Genomic DNA, 21,676 nt, shown 5'->3' with positions numbered 1-21,676 from the left:
GGAGACAATATATAAGATAGGCTAGATAAATAAGGCACAAATAAATTCCACATGTTTGACGAAGACGACTCACGAGAGCAACATAAACCAGTTAACGTAGATGTGAACTTAAAATGAAGAAAACACATCCTAAACATAAAAACAATGATTTTAAACATAACTTCATAATATGAAAATGCATGCATGAAATTAGGGGGAAAATTAAAGACTTGATTACTTTAATTCAAGACAAAATGAGAGAATTGAGGAAGCCGCAAAGTCTGTCATATTGTCTTTGCTCCAACTTCAAGCTATTAGTTTAACAATTTACAAGAATCATACATCATATCATAATCTATAACACAAATATTAAAATCACGCATTTCATAACCTTAAGTTAACATAAACAATGTGACCCCTCACGTGATCAACATCACTCCCGCCCAAAATGTATGATTTTGTGCATGGAAGCCACGTGTCCCACCTTTTCCCCATCCACGGTAGAGAAGTAACCTCTTAGCATGATCACGCATGCATCAAACGGTCATAAATTCATGCAACTTTAAGAGTTTAAGGTTAGTTGAATTAGCAAACAAATACCTTATTTTGAGTAATTATTATTGCTTAATAACCCTCCTAATCCCAATTTGTCTTCTATTATAAAAATGGACCGATTTATAAGATTCTAAAAATAATCTATTTTTAGAACAAGTATAATTCTAGAAGAATACAATTATAGAATAATATAGAGTGTGTATTTTTTAATCACTTTATACTAACTTTCAAGTTATATATTATTAATTCTTGCTTTTATATTGTAACAATCTTTAGTTATTCTCAAACAAGTATGGTAACATGATTATGGTAGCTAGTGAAGGGAAATGCTTTCCCCTAACCCCCTTTCTCTCTTTTGTGCCGTCCTCCTTTGCTTCCCTCTTGCCCTTGTGTTCACCATTTCCTCCAATCCCTCCTATATTGTTACTAATATTGTTAGTTACAACCTTGTAACACCATCGCCACCGCCGCTTCCACCACTGTTATCACCTCCTCCTCCTCCACCAACGATACCATCACCACCACCGCCACAACCTAGGCCCATTGTACCCCCAAAAATCCCAACAAAAAAAGAAAACACCACTACTCCTACAAATAAAACAACTTCTAAACCACCTATTATCAAACAACTTTCACCGCCACCACCATCGCTTCCCGAGGATGACAAGGAGGATGTGGACCTCCTTAAACAAGCATCAAAGGTTAGCCCGAACCTGACCAAAGGCCACCTAAAAAAGGTGGCATTTTTATTTTTGACTGTCAGTCCACTCCCATTTGCGCCACTCTGGGAGTTCTACTTTAACCAGAGTGGCGCAGGGAGTACTAATACTAATAAAAGCAAGTACAACATATACATACACGCAGACCCAAACTCCCGATACGACCCTCCATTTACCGGGGTCTTCTCAGGGCGCGTGATACCGTCATCCAAGCCCACGCGCCGGAACACTCCAACACTCATTACCGCAGCGCGTAGATTGCTGTCCCACGCGCTCCTCGACGACCCCGATAACTACATGTTCATCCTCCTCTCAGCCGCGTGCATTCCCATCCACTCATTCAACTTCACATACACCAAACTTGTGTCATCAAACAAGAGCTTTATCGAGATTTTAAGCAACGAGACGACAGCATGGGGGAGATGGACGGCGCGTGGGGAGTCCGCAATGCTTCCCGAGGTAAGTTTCCATGATTTCCGCATAGGGTCACAATTCTGGTTTCTCACGCGCCACCACGCGCGTGTGGTGGTGGAAGATGTGAAATTATGGCGGAAGTTTCGGCTACCATGCGTGACGCTTGGCACGTGCTACCCTGAAGAGAATTACTTCCCTACATTGCTCTCTATGGTGGACCCACATAATGTGGTCCCCGCCACACTTACTAACGTGAACTGGCGAGGACGGCATGACGGTCACCCGCGGACTTACAATGCGACGGAAGTGGACCCGGGGTTGATCCGATGGCTGAGAGAAGGTAGACCAAGATATGGAAGTGTAAAGATCAACGGCTCTGATTTGTCAGTGAGTCATAGGTGGGACCCGTTTTTGTTTGCTAGAAAGTTTGCTCCAAATTGTGTAGAACCACTGTTGAGAATAGCTAAGGATTTCCTATTCAAAGATTAGGTTGTCCAATTCAAAAAAAAAAAAAACAAAAAAAAAGGGGGAAAAATAGTGTGAATTTTATTTTATTATGGTAAAGTTATGTAAGTGTGAATTTTATATAAAGTAGTGAAAGAAAAAAGCCAAAAGGGTTGTTTTTTTTCTATTTATAGAAATTTTATCCTTTTGAAATTCCCTACTATCAGCCTTTGATTTTAATATAGTGGGTTTGTTCTTTCAAGAAATACAGAGGGTCTTTGATTTAGAAAGTGAAAATGAATGGACTTGGATGAGTTCGATGGAGCCCAGCCCACTTCTTTTGCTTTAGTTGTTCGAGATACTGTTACTGAATAATTGATATTTTAAAAAATTTTATGTCGAAATTTGACCATAAATTTCTCTGAAAGATATACTCTTAAGTTCTTAATGTATCTTTCTCTGAAAGATATACTCTTGAGTTCTTAATTTGACCATAAATTTCTCTGATATACAAAATGTGCATCAGGTAGATTCAAAGGCAGTGTCTTTAATGTATCACTAAAAAATTTAAGATTAGTTACAATTCTTACAATGACATTTCAATAGAGGTCCATCTACCTTATCTCTTTTGAATATCAAGCAATATTAGAGAATTTCAGACCACAATAAATAAATAAATGGAGTACTTTTTATAATGAAAGCATCACTTTCTTTAATCTGACAAAAAAAAAAGAATATAAAATTCTCTGATTCTTATAATTTGCTCAAATAATGCGGCAATCCAGATTTTGACGTGAATCGAGTCCCCTTTCTTATAACTATTTTTATTGTTTTATTTAAGTACTCTCTTGGTTTTACCTTACTTTTAAAGTAGAGATTTTACAAGTAAGTTTTTAATAATGTTTTTATTATTTTCTTAGTAGTAGGTATGGGGTCTTGGGCTTTCAAAATTGTGTTAATTAATTAGTTGGCTCTCTTGGTTCATTAATTAATTATTAGGGCCTTTTATTTAGTTTGCTTGCAGGGCAAGTAGTTAGATTTATTTTTCCTATATATATTTGATACATGTCAACAATTTTAGTTAGACGTTTATGAAATAAAAATCAAATTGTTGAGTTTTAACTCAAAGAGAACTTTGTTAAGGTTCGAACTAGTTTGTTAACTAGGGTTTTAGGATCGTTGCTCCTAAGATCAAACTTAGAAGTCGTTGCCTTCTAAGACTATCCTTCAAATTTCCACCATTAAAATCACTCAAATCTTTCCACTAAATATAAACTACCAAAAATACGCATCAGATTTTATAGGGGGCTTGGTCTTACGTTCTAAAGCAACTGCACAACTAACTAGGTCACTGTCAAACAAGAGCAAGTAAACCTTCTTGAGCTTGAGAATCCAGTCGGTATAATGGATTTTCACGAACAAGATTAGGCATTCGGTCAAATTATTCTAAATCAAGAATGGAATGGGTCCATATCGGATCATAGAACTGTAATTGGAATAGATAGTTGAGTGGTGGTGGTGGTGGTTGTTGCATCCAAGTCCTGTAAATGGGAACCAGACTAGGATTGTGCAAAAAACCAGTTTCAGTGTCAAGTACCAGCCATTTCATTATTTGTAAGGATTTTACAAATTTAAGTATTACAGCCCCTAAGCGTAACCAACTAACTATTAATGTACACCTGTAATTGTTTTGCTTATACACTAGAGCATAATAATCTATGAAAGTGAAAGAAATAGTCATTCAAACAATCTATAAATGCATCTAATAGGGTATTACAGATAGTCCAATCTGATATTGGGTCTGATGATACCTGTTTCAAGAACAGGAAATTATGTCCACTTCTCAATATAACATGATTTCCTGCAGTACATGATTTCTGTTTTAGGAGAGAAACAGTCTGAACATTTAGTTATAACCAATCACAGTTGCAGCAAACTTCTGAGCTACAGAAGTTATACAGAAATTACCATTAACAAAGAGCACAAGACAAATCTATCTTAAAAAGACCCTAAACAGTACCAAAAGATCGAACATGGAAGCTACAACATAGAGTACGTCAACAGGACAAGCTACAAAAACATCAGGAATTGCAGTGAACGTCAATGAGTAACTTACACTAATGGCAGAGTGGCCGTGCAGCCAATGTACATCAACAGACATGAGAATTCAGGACATCTGCATGCACTTTGCGAGGTAATTCGCCAAAGAATTGATTGGCTTCTCCGACGCAACCAAAGTTCCCTTTTCTCTTCCATTCCTCACCTTGATACGAGCGAGGTAATCAGCAGGGACCCAAGCAAAACTTAGAATAACATTCACCTGTTCTTCGTCATCAGGGCCTAGCAACTCCATTGACTTTTTCACCCATTCAGAATGATAAGTCACTTGATACCACGCTGAAGCCTTCTTCTCATAAACTGAGTTCTTCTCCTCATCACCTAGGTGCTCAAAATCAGCACCAAGTTTATCAAAATGTTGCCTAAACTCTCTCTTTAGACAACTGTAAGCATGCTTGAGCTTTTCCTTGAGCTCTCCTTGCTTCTTACTGCTGGATCTGGGCATGGACCATACATGTCCGGTTACAATCTCCTCTTCATTGCTGACTTTATACTGTTCTAGCAGGCCACAAAGCTGTCCTACATACGAGCACTTGAGACCCCATGCCTCATTTGTGAATTCCTCTGAACCTGGAACCTCCAGATCTGTATCATAAGTTATATCCTTAGGGCTGATGTTTAATTCAGGAGATAGGAAACTGTCTTCATCATAAGCATCCAAAATTCTCCTGTACATTCTTCCAAGGATCTTGTCAGACTTGTATGATTGATTCTCAGGCTTTCCCATGAAATCGGGGTACATTTTGGGTTTCAGTTCGTTAGGCATGGTTACCACCTTGCCTGTTTTTGGAAAATCCACAGCCAATGCAGCGAGTTCTGCTAATGTGAGACAATTTTCATCTAATGCTCCATATGGAGTAAGGTCAGCATGAACTACATGGGCATTGCAAATTGTTCCTAAGTTCTCATTAACCATGTTCCTTGTGAAGAATTCTATTATGTCCTGCAGAAAAAAAAATGAGAAACCAAATATAAGTACTCAGAACAAGTTATCTTGGGTAAGATCAGAACCAGTAAGTGTCACAAAGATGAGTAATGATCAAATTTGTTATCCGCCAAGCACCACTAAACTCAAGGACTTCATTATACTGTGCTGTTGCATGCTTCAATATAAGTACTAACAATGTCATTGATAATGCTTTAAATTTTTTAAATGTTTCTGATATTATTTCCTGGAAACAAGAATTCAGTGAGCCTAAAAAGGAAGGTGTGACTTAAAAGAGAAAAGGAGCAAGTACCAAAGCCAACCCAAACCAGTTCCGGCAGTAGGATTTAATACTTCTACCAAGAATAGTTTTTAAGGATAGATAATGGCATCTTGATTTATATAGCTATAACAAGGAGACACATAACACTTTTATGTTGAAGAAAACAGCTACTAATCACGAAATGCTAACATTTTTTCTGGGTAATTCATGCTGACATCTTTTAACCATACCAAAAGATGAAGCAGTAGACAAAAGAGCAGATAATTACCAGATGGTTCACCGGACGAGGCAATTCCCTTACCACAGCAGGTGTATACTCCATAGGTATCCAGCTTCGCTTACTAGGCGGGATAAGATTCTCATCCCAAGAAACAAAGTATAGATCCCCGTCCAAATCGCTGCCTGACGCTTCATTTGTATGTGGTCTCTCCCCCTTTTGAGGAAAGATGAGACAGTCAAAAAGATGATGCAAATCTGGGCAATCTACAGCCTCAAGAATCCTTATATCTCCTGGATGAAGACAAGGATTTTTGGCAACAATGACCAAGCCCTTAATAATCTGTAAATTCTTTTTCACTTCTGAAAACCTTGAACCGTGTTTAGAGAAGCAGTTTTCCAGGGAAGGGTTTGACACCTGTACAAAGCATTGACCTTGTTCAAGTACACCAGCTTCATCTAGACAGCCCATCAGCCATCTACCCAACTGAACAAATATTCTGGCCTTTTCTCTGAGGTCCCCAAGCTGTGCTGCCCTAATGCAAGACAACATGCCCCGTAGATGAGGCTCAGTTTGTGGCTTAAAACCAGCACTTAACATTATGGCTGCTGTATTACCTTGCTCGGCACATGAAGCTGTTAGGACATCAAAAGCCACATCGGTATTCACCAGCATCTGATTGAGTTTCGCAATCATTGTTTCCTGCATTCTCCAAAACACTTCATCAGGAACCTCAAGTGCTGAAAGCAAGGTCACTATTTGTCGGTTCAGAAACCCTGGTTGGAATCTTGTCCATGAACAGACTTCAACAACTGTGTGCCTCGATTGAAACTTATTCATACTTGGACGAAGATAAATTTTGATCTTGTCATCCTTTGGCGGCCAGCATGCCACAACACCTTTGCAACCTCCAAACCGGATCTGATATGCACAAGGTGGATTGTCTTTTAGTTGCAGTTTTTCTGCAACCTCAATGGCAAGATCTGGTGATATGATGCCAATTCCATCAGAGAAAACATAGCCATTCCTCTCGATATCTGGAAGCTCTGAGTCAACTTGATCTGATGAAATTTCAACAGTCGCGTAGGTGGAAGAGAAACATTGTCCCATTCTTGCTGCACACTTGGCAACATTCCTGTTGGTGAACTTTCCCATCCAGTTCCTTATGCTATTCACTGTCAGCCTCTTGTCCCTCTTGTCTTCGGCAAAGAACCAAGCAGAACGATCCCTCAACTGGTTAGAAGAAAATGCTAAGAAGGTGTACATCCTCCCACACAGGTAAAATCCGTTCTTTAACAATATGTTAACCCTCTTGAAAATTAATGTCCTTTGAGGATATGTATTCGATGTAATCATCTTCACAATAGGTGGAGCATAGTAGGAAAGGACATTAGCATTCAACATTCTCATTCCTTCATCCATGAAGGTTACTCTTAGAAAGCGATCAGATACATCTTTGTAATGCCTAAGAACTCGATTGGAAAGTTCGACATCAGGTGGAAGACAATAGGCCTTAGTTGGGGTTATGATCAACCTCCTAACTTCTACAATTTCGGACAATTTTGTAGAGTCCCTCAACAGCCTAGGATTTTTTAGCAACCAATCATGGACTAGTTTCAGTCTTCTACAAGCATCAAATACAGGACGCTTGTAAGAACAGATATGCCTTAAAGCAGCCAAGTTGACCTCTGCTGATTGAGTTCTAAGCAAATCAAATAATTTCCCCGTTAACTGGTGCTGATTTATGATTCCTTTATGCACGGTAGCATTCAGCATAAAGGTTACATCAAATGGCACACCTTCTTCATGCTGGACACAGAAAAAAGGATCGGATATCTGCACACCAAAACTAGGTTCATCCCTGACCCTAAGTGGCAGTCTCGGATGCTCAACTGGGACCCGTCGTTCTATAAGATAATTAATAGCTCTCTCTAACTTCGGACCATTACGGGGTGGAACTGAAATCCGGTATGAATTACACCTACCAAAAATCCCACTGGGCGTGAAATCTGTAGTCCTTATCCAAGGATCATCATCATCCAACAAGCTAAATGGAACAGACTCAAAGATATCATCATCAGCAGTACGGTAGAAGAGCAAGGGAGAAGAAGAAAGCTGAAAAAAGATAATCAGTCCTGAACGATCTGTATATCGTTTAATCTCATTAATCTCCCTGGCCAAAAATTCAACTTTGAAATCACAGTTAATAACAGCATTCTTTCTTTCGTCTTTGAATGCGAAAACTGTCTTTTTTGTGAAGCTGAGCCTGCAGGTTGCATCAAAAGGATCGACAAGGAAATCTACCCCAGCAGAAGGTCCTTTCCAGCCAACAATCATCTCATCCCGACTAACAAGAGTCCCAATATCAACACGAACATCTGTCAGCTTAAATGGAGTAGTCGTTCTCCTCATCTGATTAATACGAAAGGGATTCATAGGACCTAATGTAACCTTGAGCACTTTCCCGAACAAAGTAAGATCATTTCCCCCCGCAACATCCAAAATATAGCGTACTGATTCAGGGGAAGCGAAATGAACAAAAGCGTGGGGCTCCACCTTCTCAAAATCATCGGTATTAACCAAATCTTCAATACTTTGAATTTGGAAGTCTGGATATGACTCTGGAGGAGTCCAAGACTTCTTCAATCTACACCTCCAAACTTGTACCCCCATTTCATTCTCGATGTAATCCGCAAACATTTTGGCAGTGACGTCATTATCAAACCCACCAAAACTGAGTTGAGTAACCACTGAACCTTTTTCAGTATTTTCTGATCCCATTTTGCCCAAATAACAGACTTTTTCCCCTGCAATAACTCAAAAGAAACCAAATCAATGTATATCCCTTTTTAAAATAATTAAGATAGAATGATAGATACATCCACCAAACAGGAAAGTTAATTAATTAAAAAGCATACGAAATTTGCATCTACAAACACTAAAAGCTTCACCTTGGCATGTACTTTCCCCACAAATCTTATCAGCATGAATAGTACCACAACTGCAGGTACTACATTCAAGCCTAGGGCATAACATTTCTACAATAGCAACTGCGGAGTATTCTAAACCTCAATAATTATATTATTGATTAAAAGCTTTTCACATAAATCATGTTCAAGAGGCTATTTGCATGACGCTTTCACAAAATAAGCAAAAGGAAACATATTCCACCAGAATCCATAGCCAACATTATACACGTGCCACAAGATGGTCTTTCTCAGTTTGGAAGGAGTTGAGACCTTGGTCAAGTGTAATCAAGTGATTTATATGTTATATGCAGTTACTCACCAAGCACAAAAGAAGTAATACATGCAAGCTTTATCAGAATCTTAGCAAGAAGAAACACTTCTAAAGGATGGCTAGTACAAGATGCTGAACAGCAAAATACGAGTGAAAATGTCTTTCTATCCAATGACCTTGTTTCTCAACTTAACATTTAAGGGGAAAATGACACTAATACAGCGCCAAAGACACTTATTTTGCTAGTTAGTGCTAGAGACTACAGAGAATCCAATATAGCTGTCAGAAAGAGAAGCTGCAACAATATTCACTTGAATAACTACTGATCACTAACAATTTAAGGATCCCAAGAGAAGACGACACATCATATCAATATTCACTGGTCTTCTACATTTGGAAGCAAGGATTACATCAATCAACCTACATTAACTGAATGAATTTATTAAATAAAATACTCCACTTGATAGACTATCTTATAACATACTTAGTATATAACTCCACTTGAAAATGCTAATTGGTGAAAATTTAACTGAATGTGACTAATGGCATCACAGTACATTTATGATCCTGTAATTTGATTTGAGCCAATAACCAAACAGAGGATGTTATCCAAGAAGCATAACATCAGTAAGCAGGAAGCCAGGAAACATAGTAATTATCTGACATAAAGAAGATTTCGTATTCACCCTATGTATGTTATCTGTTACAAAGCCCCTCATAAATAAAACACACATAAATATGGATGACTCTATTTAGCAACGTTTTCATGAATAATTAAGCAACGTAAAAGTCAAAAATGGCAACAAGTTATGCTTAATAGTTAATACACTAATCAAATCAAGAATGCCCCAATTTCGACAATCTGACGCATTAGACCCAATACAAATGTTGGGATACATACATCAAAAACCCAAATAATTAACTTTTCTTTCACACATTAAACATAAAATTGGAAATAAATCAATTGAAAAGTCAGGAAGAAAGCAAGAAACATAATTACTCCAAAAAAAAAACTAAGTTAAGAAAATCCCATGATCAAATTTTCACCAAATTCACAAATTTGTGTCTAAAATTAAATTCATAAATTCTGGACATTCAACAATAGAAAGGTCATAAAAAAAAACATACCCACAAAATAAAAATCCAAACATCTAAACAGGAAGTGTAATTGGACTATTGTAGCATTCAAGAACAAGAAAAAAAAAAGTAGATTGTAAATCAAAAGAGGAATTCACCTGGTAATTAGAGTTGATCAAAATACAATGCTTAAGAAATAGGGTTTCATTGAGGAGATAGAATGGAGAAGGAAAATCGCCGAAAAAGGGCGAAACTTTGTTGTGAATTTGAGAATGTTTCACAGTATTTGGTCTTAGTCATTTCCTTCGCATGGAAGTTTTTAAGTGAGTGTGATGAGAGAGACCAAGTGAGAGAGAATTAGAAAAAGACATTGTATGTCCAAGTCAATGAGTGTGTCAATGTATCATTGGTTTCCCGCCCGAAGCCTCCCATAAGACCCGATGTCGACTAATTATTTAGTTCAACTTATTTTTACTTATTTCAGAAATAAATTCAGATCAGAAAAAATAAGTTCAGATCAGAACATCATTTTATGTGCGATTTTTTATCGCTAAATATTCTTAATTTTATAATGAAAAAAATTGTGAAAATTACATATTTATAAACTACACATTATTACGAATCTAACAGAATCTCACTTGATATATTTTTTCCTTATAGATTATCATACACTTAAGGTCAAAATTTGGTCAAATTAGACAATCAGATCAGACCAGACCAGATCAGTAAAAATAAGGTAAACCAAACAAGGCCTAAAGGTCTGTTCTGTAATACTCTGGAAGTTTTCTTCCTTAAAAATACACATTTTACTCTAGATAAAACCCTTTTTAGGAAATAATCAAAATATTACCGCCACCGGCAAATTTTCAAAGTCTCACAGCGGAAGTCTAAAACATAAAAACCAACTTTCAAAAATAAAACTTGAGTTCACAACTTCAAAACAAAAGTAGAATAAAATATTTACAAGTTGGAACCAATTCAAACATGGCCTTTCTTAAAAACCAATTAAAAACAAACATAATAATGTTAATACCTGTTATTTCCCCTTTATTCAACCCTCTACTCACCATATAAATGGGTCATAGTAGGGTCTATCAAAAGGAAAATCAAACACAAACACAAACACAATCACAAAAGTACGAATCAACAAAAGCTGAGTACATATGTACTACACTAACATGAATATCCTAGCATGAAAATTAAAACATGCTCGCCACACAATCACAAGTCAACTTACCTTTGACTCATAACTAGCAATATTAATTGTTAATATTAATTTTGTATTACGCATCGAACTGGTTTCCTTCCTTGAAAATAGCCCATTTAAATATTGAGCTTCCAATCAGGAAGCTACCCCAATTGGCACCTACTATGTCACTTTGTGACATAATTCCAACGCATTAATAATAATAAAAGAAAGTATAGCATCTAGTACCCCTGTAGAAGCTATGGTTAAATATAAAACCCCATAACTCCCCCCACATGTTCATATTCAAGGTAAATACGTTCCAAGAGTTTTGGTGCGTATCCTCTTACACTTTACACTTTACATGATTTACCAATTTAACATGTGATGACTCAAACCAATCAATTAAGAACAAACATAATAACAATCAATACATACTTCCAATTCATTCTTGAATTAATTAGTGAGCACATACTATTTATTTTAGTTAAGATTTCTTGCCTAATTTTGTGCATAAAATTGCACGATTACTACCTTGGTGCTTAAAATGCACTACTAAACTTCCTTGACTCAAACTCAACTTACATGAGTGAGTAAATATATAACTAACTTCTTAACTCAACACCAAAAATAAATGGGTAAGAAATAAACTCATGAATCATGATCAATAATTCTAACTTTAACTCTTTAATTCATATATAAGCCCTGCTTATTAAATACATGCCTTCTTAATATTTGAAAATAAAACATACTTCCATGATTCATACATATTCAATTTGTATCATGCCTCAAAATAACATATTCACATACTTGCATAACAAATCATGCTCAACCAACATCAATTCCAAGTATATAATCAACCAAACATGTTACTAATTCATCACTTAAATCGTACTTTACAAATCCTAGCACGTTGCTACGCATACACAAATATTCTTGTGCACATACATATCTTGAATAATACCTAAATTCGGCCACACTCACTAATCACCTAGCTCGAAGCTTCCCACAAATAAGAATACATAATTATAATTAATTTACTATTCACACAAATTTTCAGCAACTATAATACTCTTTAAACCTTACTAATTAGGCAAAATTAGAAAATAACACCCAATAAAAACCCCGATTTTGATAATAACACCTCGAAAAAAAAAATTATTATAACACCACCAAAAATCCCAAAATTTTGGTTTCACCACCCACTAACGGATTTTTTGATGGAAACCGTTAGTGGGGCCCACTAGGGACACGTGTTAGTTGTTTATTGGTTTTAAAAAAAGAAAATTAAAAAAAAATCCCTAAACCCTAACCTAGCCACCAGCCCCACCACCGGCGGCCGAGACTCCACCACCGAAGAAGTTTCACCAGCGGAATCACCGACCATCACCCCCACCGACATTAGCCCCCCCCACCCCCGCAAATCCCCTTCCCCTTCCCTCTCCCTGAAAAATCACCCCCACCCACCACAACCCCCCCGCAAAAACCACCTAGCCCGTTCTCCCCCTCGCCGAAAACTACCCCTGGAATTACCCCTCACCTTCAAACCGGCCGAAAATCGACCTTAGAAGCCCCAGATCTACCGATTTCGCGGTGGAGGTGAACGGAATTGGTTGTTTTTGCCGGTTTATGGTGGTGGTTTCCATTGATTGGTGGGATCTGTGGGGGGATGATGTCGGTAGGGGTGATGGCCGGTGATTTCGCTGGTGAAGGAAGGGGTTCCGGCGGCAGTGGAGGTCTCCGACGGTGGAGTGACGGCCGGCGGTGGTGGGGCTGGTGGCTCGGTTAGGTTTTAGGGTTTTTTTTTTTAATTTTACTTTTTTTTATTTATCTTTTTTTTAAGCCAACACCTTATTGACACGTGTCCCTAGTGGCCCCACTAACAGTTTCCATCCAAAAATCCGTTAGTGGGTGGTGAAACCAAAATTTTGGGATTTTTGGTGGTGTTATAATAAAACTTTTTTTTTTGAGGTGTTATTATCAAAATCGGAGTTTTTATTGGGTGTTATTTTCTAATTTAGCCTACTAATTAACCCAATTTAATGGCGTTAAAGCCATAAAACCTTTTCTTTAAGTGGATACTTCAAATCCTTTCAAAAAGACTTAATTTTTATGACTTAAATAAAATTCCAGCATACTTATTTAATATAAAACATCACTAATAGACTAGGAAATCATATTTAAATCATTAAAACCTTTTTTCCTTTTATGGGTAATCAAACCCTAACTCAATAATTAAAAGTAGTGTGCATAGATAAATTTCAGCATTAACTTGAGGGCTTTAAACTCATTAAAAATATGTTTAAATCATTAATTAAACAACAACAATAACCTAGGATCAAACCCTAACCATAAACATTAAATTCCCAAATTCTAGGGTTTGTAAATTGGGGTTTTTGATTGAATAAAAATCTGAAAATTATATAAATAATTTAACAACATCAAATACCCAACATCAATACCAAAACATAATCAAAATTATACTTTAAATTAATAAAAACAATAAAATTAAATTAGGAAGAGAAAAAGAGTTTTATTTATTTATTTATTTATTATTTTTATAACACTACCAAGCCGCAAAAACCAAAGGAGAGAGAGAAGAGGGGCGCACTACTGCAGCCGCCGGTGTTGCTGCTGCTCGCCGGTGGCGGCAATGGTCTGCGTGCGTGAAGGGGAAGAGGAGAGAGAGGTGTGGGAAAAGAGAGGAAAAATAAGAAGAAAAAGGAGAGAGAAAATAAAGAGTGAAATTTTTTAGGTTTTGAAGTATTTATATTTCCCTTTTAAAACGAAAACTCATAATTACAAAACTGCCATTACTAAATCCTACTCCCTCTTGACTTCTTCCTTTGGGGCCAACTTGTTGGGTTCTTAAGTGTCTTCAATTTCCCAACAAGTTAATCCAACTATTTAAATAAGATAACCCAATTCAAAACATTTTTATTGCCTCAATTAATGACCCATATTATTTTATGCACACTTACATAATATTTAAATAATTAATTTCTTTTAAAACGAAATGAATCATTTTAATTTATAAAAATAAATAAAATAAATAAATAAATAAATAATTTATAAGTATAAAAATATTATAAAAATACGGAGTATTACATCTGTTCAGCTTAATTTCAGTTTAGTTCAACTCCAATCAGTTCAGTTCACTTCAATTCCTAATTTCCTTCTCTCATAAACAATTCATTTCATCTCTATTCAGTTCAATTCAGTTCAGCCCCAATCACTTCAATTCAGTTGTTTTCAGTAAATCGGAATAGGCCCTAACTTGGTTGACTAAGGTCCATTTCGTGATCCGTATGATGGTAGTGTAAATTGTAAAAGATGTGACATAAAACCTTGTTCGTATAGTGTTTTTGTGGTTTTTTAAATCATAAAAATAAAACACAACTTTTTTGTTTAGATGTTGTCCAGTTTGATTTGAACTTTTATTCAGAATGTTTTCTAGTTCGATTTGATTTGTATATATCGAGTATTGAGTGATTTGATTTGTTCAACATGCGAATTTAGTATGATTTTGTAAGGTGTGAATATTTCGAACTAGCTTTTGCGAAGATACAAATCTTATATTTCTATTAGAATGAGTAAATGCTCATACAAATCGAATTAAATCAAGTAAATAATCAGTAATTTGGTTGTTTAAAACGAATCAAGTACAATTTTTATTTTTCAATGGTGTGTGATAAATATATTGCTACTCCTTAAGACCATATTTTTTTTTTTCAAGGGAGGCGTCCATTTATTAATATATTCATATGGAACCTACAGTAAAAATTGAATTATGCATGCTTAATATAATATGACAAAATAAAGGGTTAATTCAATAAACTACTATATACAAACATTTCCACAAATCTCGTGGAATAGTCTAACAAATCTCACACAATCGTTGCGCAATGGAGACTCATCTCTCATCTGATTTCTTAAGTACGGGTAATAATCAAGGTTCATTGCAAAGTCCTAGTGGAACAATCAATAAATAATTTGTTACAATGTTTAAAGAACAACTAGGCTTTAAAATAGTGATATACGACACAAAGGCAAAGTATTAAAAAAAAACACATACAAAATAATAAACTAATAGACATGAACTTGATATCGCCACTCCAACAATGTCACCGACCAAGGATATAACTGTTATGGCAATGGTCCTTCAAGGATGTTAGGTGGTGATCAATTGATCATGCTAGCTTGTTGCCTTGTTTCACCCCTCTTAGTGCTGTGCCCTTTTTGCTTCTCTATACAAATGCGACGTCACTAGCTCCGAATTTGATTTATTGATCATGTGTTGCATTAATAGTTGATAACAAATTACCAATCTAGTTTATACAAGTATTAACAATCCAACTTATCCATCCATAAACTTTTGTACCTGGCCCCTAGGCTTAACTACATACATGACACATGTTCGTGTCTCGCCCCTTATGTTCCAAATGATAGTCCAAGCCCAACCCACAGTCATAATCAATGTGAGATTAATGCAACGTGTCATATCTATCCTTAACCTCTTACCTGAATCATGTTATGTCGTGCTTTTTTCATGTCGCATCTTATAATTAAATTAAATCAAACTATCCTTAAAAAGAAAAAGAAATAAAAAAAAAATATAAACATCTATCTTATGAACCACCATGCTCTTCATATATTCTCTCCACCATCCTTTCTGAAACTCAATCTGAATTCTGACATCTCCCTTTCCATCCAATTATTCCATCTCCATCATCTTTATCTCTCCTCCAATTTCTTGATTCGATTATGAAATTCTGGAAAATCTTAAGCTCCTTAATCCTACAAACCCTACCCGATTGGCGCGACAAATTCCTATCATACAAAGATCTCAAGAAACAATTGAAGCTTATTTACCCCATTAATGGCGATCACGACGCTTCTAAACCCAGTAAGCGTCCTAAAATCAGCGTCGAAGAGAGAGAAAGTGATGCCATTCCTAAGGAGGTTAATAACTTCATCCACCTTCTAGAGGCTGAAATTGATAAGTTTAATTCCTTCGTTGTTGAGCAGGAAGAGGAGTATGTTATTCGTTGGAAGGTATTATTCTTCGATTTTTGTGTCTTTTATTTGTTTAATTATTTGTTATTTGGAATCATTGACACTACTCGTCCCAACTATGGCCGGTCTACTTTAAAAGGTCTCGACTTTCGATTAACTCGTAACGGGGTCCCAACTTAAGGGGCTGGGGTCCGGACTGTTAGTGTCAATTTTTCCTTTTTGCGGTGGATTTTTTATTCATTGTGTGATTTGGGATGGAGCTAGTGAATTATGAGAAGTTTAGGCTATAATTATGCATGATTTTGATTCAATTAGGTGAAATTTGCTTGATTTTTGAGGTGTAAGGCGATGAAGTAGCAGTAGCAGCTGCATGTAGATGTAGTAGTAGTGCTAAAGAAATTGTTTATTATGAATATTACTAAAATTATATGTATAAATTATTGTGGGAACTAAAATATTCATCTTTGATTTTATCTTCTTCCCTAAAAAGGAATAGGCTTAATTGTTTAATTAATTTGTAGTATCAATAATTGATTACCTTAATCAAGATATTTAAAATACTAAGTAATGTTATTGAGCGCTACTGTGGTCAGCTGTGTCGGGTTGATGTCTTGAAGAGTTGAAATGGTTTAGGCACTTGACAAATAATCCTGAAAATTAATATTTGAGAGTATTTATGTGTTGTGGTGAGTTAGTAACCATTAGTTTACTGGAAAGCTTGAGAGTCGGAGTGATTGCGACTCATGACACCGTGATCGGTCGCTGCATTGTGGAGACCCACATATGCTTAAGCATCTAAGGGATGTTAGCGAGTGTGGTGATGTTAGCAACTTGTTGAGATGCTTAATACAAGTGGGATGAAATTTATATTATTAAGGCTTGGCAATGAGGCTGAGTTGACATTCAGAGCATAAATGACATCTGGAAAAAGAGTGGAGAGTGTTCTTTATTCCCAGATAAAGTAGTCTTTTTCAAAAACTAAAATAAAAAATGTAAGCCTTTGGTCTTCGTGGAAAGGGTGACCGTCCTCGTAACTTGTAAGGTTATGTGATTTGAGGAGCCCATGAAGCTAAGTTGCTAACTAGTAACTAGTAATGTATGATCTTTTATATGAGCGACTTGATCCTCTCGGTGTTTATCTTTCCATTTGCAAAATTTAGACAAATTAATCGTTTGTGTTTGCTGTAGAGAACTTTAGCTAAGTATAATAAACCCATGTCGTGTTGTTTGATAGACTAAGGTTGAAATTCATCTATATTTTGGGAGAAAGTTCAAGTTTATGCCATGATAGAGTTTGCAATAGCGATGAAATATTGCAGTGCTTGGTAGCTAGTTGTATTGTTTATGTTTCTCTTTAGTAATTCGCGATAAGGGCCATAAATTTTTTAAAATTTTCCCCTGTTAGGCTGTTCCACATGAATGGTACCAACTTAGGCTTCTTTTTATAACTGCTGATGTGTTGTGTAAATGCCTTTTACTTCTTTGCACCTTCCAGGATGTCGCAAAGGCAGCCTTTTGGAACATGGGATTCATTTTTTAACCTTGTTCCCCCAACATATGATGGAAACTCATCTTTCAAAAATGACTTATCTATCCATATCTAAGTGTGTTCTGTGTTACCCTTGATTCAAGACACCCCCCCCCCCCAATAAAAAAAAGTCCCCTGGAAATAAAATCCGGAACCTGCTACTCATTTTTTCGTTAATTTATAGAATTGTTAATGATTTGATATGGTACCTGGCCTGCTTGTGACTTTTGTTTTATTGTTCCTTAGAATACGTATAATAAGTGCAATATGAATCATGAAAGGCATCTGTTGACCTGGCACCTGAAGACTTATTGCTTCTATTTACTATTTTTCTCTCTACAAGGTATACTTGTTAGTCCTGTCATCGTCCAAAGGTTTTCCCACTGCCACCACGGAGAACTTTGTCAAATATTGAACATATTAAGAAATGCCCTTAGATTATTGATTCTCACCCAAATGACTTGTTACAATGATGACATGATTTTACCTAAAAGATGGATCTTGTATCTATCTTCCTGAGCTGTTCTTTTCCTCAGTTACCAGTTAGGTTTCTGTGCCTCAGAGATATTTCATTTAGTGTATCTTAGATATCGTCGGCCTACTTATGTAAAAAACCATTGTCTCTCGTACGGAATTTTTGAGAAACTGACAAGAAATGACATGGTTGATGCACAAGATGATGATCTCTTTTGACCAATTATCATGCAAAATTGGATGAAGCTTTTATATGGGAAGGACTCAAATCTTTTAGTCAGTGCATATTCGTCATTCTGACAAGCCGTACTCTATGTTTGTTACCTGTATTCTTTTACCTATGCTCAATTGCTCATAATAACAAAAAAGAAGGTTTTTGCAAGTGTGTTGGTATTGAAGGTGATGACTGCAAGCTTAATGAGCGGTGTTATTATTGTCTCTTACATGTTATTATGGCTTGTTTTACCCTGTGGAGACTAGAGCCCCTCTTCTCTCCATCTTTTTTTTTCTTTCTCCAAATTCTATGCGGTGCTTGCTTTGTTCATGTAACTTCCTTTTTTTTTTTTTCCTTCTTTCTATTCTGGTAAGAGTTGGGTGAAGATTATCTTTTTAGGTGTTGCTCCCTACCTCCTTAGTTTTGAAACAACAGGGGGAAGAAGAAGAATCTTGCTATTACTAATCACAGGGTTCAAACTTAACTACTGAGGCACCCGTCGCTTGGATATGGCAACATTATTTTTTTAAATTCTTGCTTAGATTGAGGCCATCGGTTATAAATTAGGATTTTGTTGATTTTGTATAATGCTGTCAAAATCAGATTTTCTAAATTTGGATTACTTCCGAAAGTTTTTAGTGCAAAGGAGTTAGGCTATAATTTACCCATGACATATAATTCAATTCTGGCCATTGGATTAGTTTTTGTCAAATCAGGGTCATTCTTGACAGTTTTCCTTTTCAAAATGTTACAATTTGGTCTACACTTTTGCCACTTCAATGAGACAACAAATAATTTAACTCTCATCTGGGGCTGCCTTCGTATTGCACCAAGTGATTTTCTTGGCTAATCTCCTCCTTCCCCCCCCCCCCCCTCCTCTCTCCTCATAAAAAAGGGGGAAATTCCACTTTGGATTTCCAGCATGCTTGTTAGTGGTGTATTAAGAGTTAAGCTCTAACTATTTCTCAGATCATGAGATCAATATTGCCTTATGCTCATTGATAGGCTGAAACTATGCCAGTATATGAAACAAGCTGAAGTTCTCTTTAAATGCTTTTATTTTTTAGTTCTTTAAGGAAGAACATCACCCTTTATCCTTCTCTATGTTTTTGCAAATGATTGCATTAGAGAGATAATTGATACTTAATACTTCAGAGAGTTGGCATCCCATCATGATATTTGCTGATTATAATTTGCTGGTGGTGTTTACTGGGTTGGTACTAATGCTTGGTATTCACTGGTCGGAAATCAAAATGAGGGGACTGCGTTGCATGGCAATGTGGTATTTTGAAAAACGCCCCATTCGAAGGAAATCCAATCTTTTTTCTATTTCTTTTTCTCTTTGTTAATTATTCGTTTATTTACGAGTTATTTTAAAGAGGTCCTGAATTAAGGCTTTGAATGTTAACTAATAGCTTCAGGTGCCATAATAGACTACTTATCAATTTATCAATTTTATAATTAGCTGTACTTAAAAATTTGTCTTGAGGTATGCTAAGCTTTGTTGTTCCCGATGCTCATTCTTTTTATCAGCGTTCTTGTGTTTCAACTGTAAATCCATCTGCTTTGTAAAAGTTGAGAAATATGGCCCTTTGCCTTGATTATGACTGACTGCTTGAGATTAGAAGATTTATCTGCATGGTCTTGATCCTTTAGTGTATAAATAGTCCACCCTTCATCCATTTAACCTCTACTCTCTATTTCTCATTCAGGAGCTGCAAGACAGGTTAGCTGAGGCCAGACACTCAAATGAGGAGTTAATGAGAGTTGGTAGGGAAATTGTAGATTTTCATGGAGAAATGGTTCTGTTGGAAAATTACAGTGCACTTAACTATACAGGTATTTAATTCGTCTTTTTTCCTGCCTTCTATCCTTTGTTATTTTAATACTTTGATACTACTATACAGTGCACTTAACTCTTTGACTGTTTGATATAAAATCTCTTTGCTCATGAATATTGTATTCCATGTTTGCTTTTCTTTGATACAGTTTGAAAGTGTCTTTTGCTTAGCTTACTTGATGCCGTGGATAAAATACTGATAAGTTTTAAGACTCATGACATTTCATGTGCTACCCAGAAGTTGAGTTATAATATGTGAAAGAGAAAGTAATTAATTTAAATGTGGAAATGTTGTTCCATGGATACGGCCATATGGGGTTTGAAGATCATTTGTTCTTTGATTGATGACTTGGGTTTTAGGGTTAGGCCAATAGCCCATGTAAGCCTATTTTTGGGTCCTTTCTAATTACTTTCAAAACAGTATTTTTGTTGCAAAACAATTTGTCATGGTTCATTTGCTGTCTTTGAACAGTAAACTCTGAACTTTTACCCTTTCCCCTTATCTCTTTCATGCTTTCTTTTGAGAGGCTGGATTTGGGATGGATGGAGCTAGTAAACGTAGTGCAGCAAAGGCATATTTGTGTTAATTAATTTCTAAGAAATCTTTGGATATCCATCTTGTCTATGTTGTCTCGCAGTTGAAACACTTCTGATGTGCTTATCATTGATGTCTTTGCAGGTCTGGTGAAGATACTTAAAAAATATGACAAGCGTAGTGGTAATCTAATACGCTTGCCGTTCATCCAAAAGGTTTTGCAAGAGCCATTCTACACAAACGACACCATATCTAAGCTTGTGAAAGAATGTGAAGCCACTCTCGATCGCCTTTTCTCACAAAATGAAGCACATGAAGCATCCCAAATAGCCAATACAGGTGAAGCTTCTGAGTCAAATTCTGGCAGCACAAAGAAAGAAAGGCTGCTTACCGCTGATAAAGAGATATCAGAAATTGAGCATATGGAGAATATGTACATGAAGCTTACTCTCTCAGCCTTACGAGTGTTGAAAGAAATCCGAGGTGGAAGCTCCACAGTGAATGCATTTTCATTGCCCCCGTTGGATAGTAGCACTTTGGAGGAAGAAACTTGGAAGAAAATCCCTTTTGTGGAGCAAGCTGCCAAGTAGAGTGAGCCAGAAAAATCCCTTTTAGGCTGACATGCTGTCCGATTTATGAGGCCTTTTTCCTATATCTGTGTTTTTTTGTAGTTCTGATTTGGTTTAAAACTGTCATTGCTGTAAGTAAGATCACTGTATAAGCACCCTTCTTCGTGGATAGAATGAAGGATGATCTTTCAGCTTGTATGGATCATTTCACTGTTGGTTTGGTCAGGACTAATTTGTAACAACTAATGTTAAATTGTTGGTGATGTACAAAAAGATCTAAAGTTAGATGGTAATTGTGCAGTCTTTTTACCATTATTTTACCCGTTTTCTACTTTATTACAGA

The 21,676-nt window shown here is 36.3% G+C and overlaps 3 protein-coding genes across 3 annotated transcripts; 2 read left to right on the top strand and 1 right to left on the bottom strand.

Moving 5' to 3' along the window:
• Positions 1 to 655: 655 nt before the first annotated feature.
• Positions 656 to 2,327, top strand: LOC110704994. Its single transcript, XM_021882809.1, has one exon. The coding sequence runs from the start codon at positions 861 to 863 to the stop codon at positions 2,154 to 2,156; it is 1,296 nt and encodes a 431-aa protein (XP_021738501.1). The 5' UTR covers positions 656 to 860; the 3' UTR covers positions 2,157 to 2,327.
• A 1,589-nt stretch (positions 2,328 to 3,916) lies between these two features.
• LOC110704985 (RNA-dependent RNA polymerase 6-like) lies at positions 3,917 to 10,357 on the bottom strand. The gene is made up of 3 exons (XM_021882796.1): positions 10,130 to 10,357; positions 5,706 to 8,461; positions 3,917 to 5,172 (listed from the first exon to the last, which is right to left on the bottom strand). The coding sequence occupies exons 2-3, from the start codon at positions 8,433 to 8,435 to the stop codon at positions 4,279 to 4,281; spliced, it is 3,624 nt and encodes a 1,207-aa protein (XP_021738488.1). The 5' UTR covers positions 8,436 to 8,461; positions 10,130 to 10,357; the 3' UTR covers positions 3,917 to 4,278.
• Positions 10,358 to 15,488: 5,131 nt separating this feature from the next.
• On the top strand, positions 15,489 to 21,653 carry LOC110704974 (SPX domain-containing protein 1-like). Its single transcript, XM_021882787.1, has 3 exons — positions 15,489 to 16,212; positions 20,102 to 20,228; positions 20,909 to 21,653. Exons 1-3 carry the CDS (start codon positions 15,922 to 15,924, stop codon positions 21,352 to 21,354), a joined length of 864 nt encoding a protein of 287 aa, XP_021738479.1. The 5' UTR covers positions 15,489 to 15,921; the 3' UTR covers positions 21,355 to 21,653.
• Positions 21,654 to 21,676: the final 23 nt, after the last annotated feature.

Source organism: Chenopodium quinoa, unplaced genomic scaffold, assembly GCF_001683475.1.
Source record: "Chenopodium quinoa cultivar QQ74 unplaced genomic scaffold, ASM168347v1, whole genome shotgun sequence".
NCBI lineage: Eukaryota > Viridiplantae > Streptophyta > Magnoliopsida > Caryophyllales > Amaranthaceae > Chenopodium > Chenopodium quinoa.
This window is presented reverse-complemented; position numbering and strand designations above follow the sequence as displayed.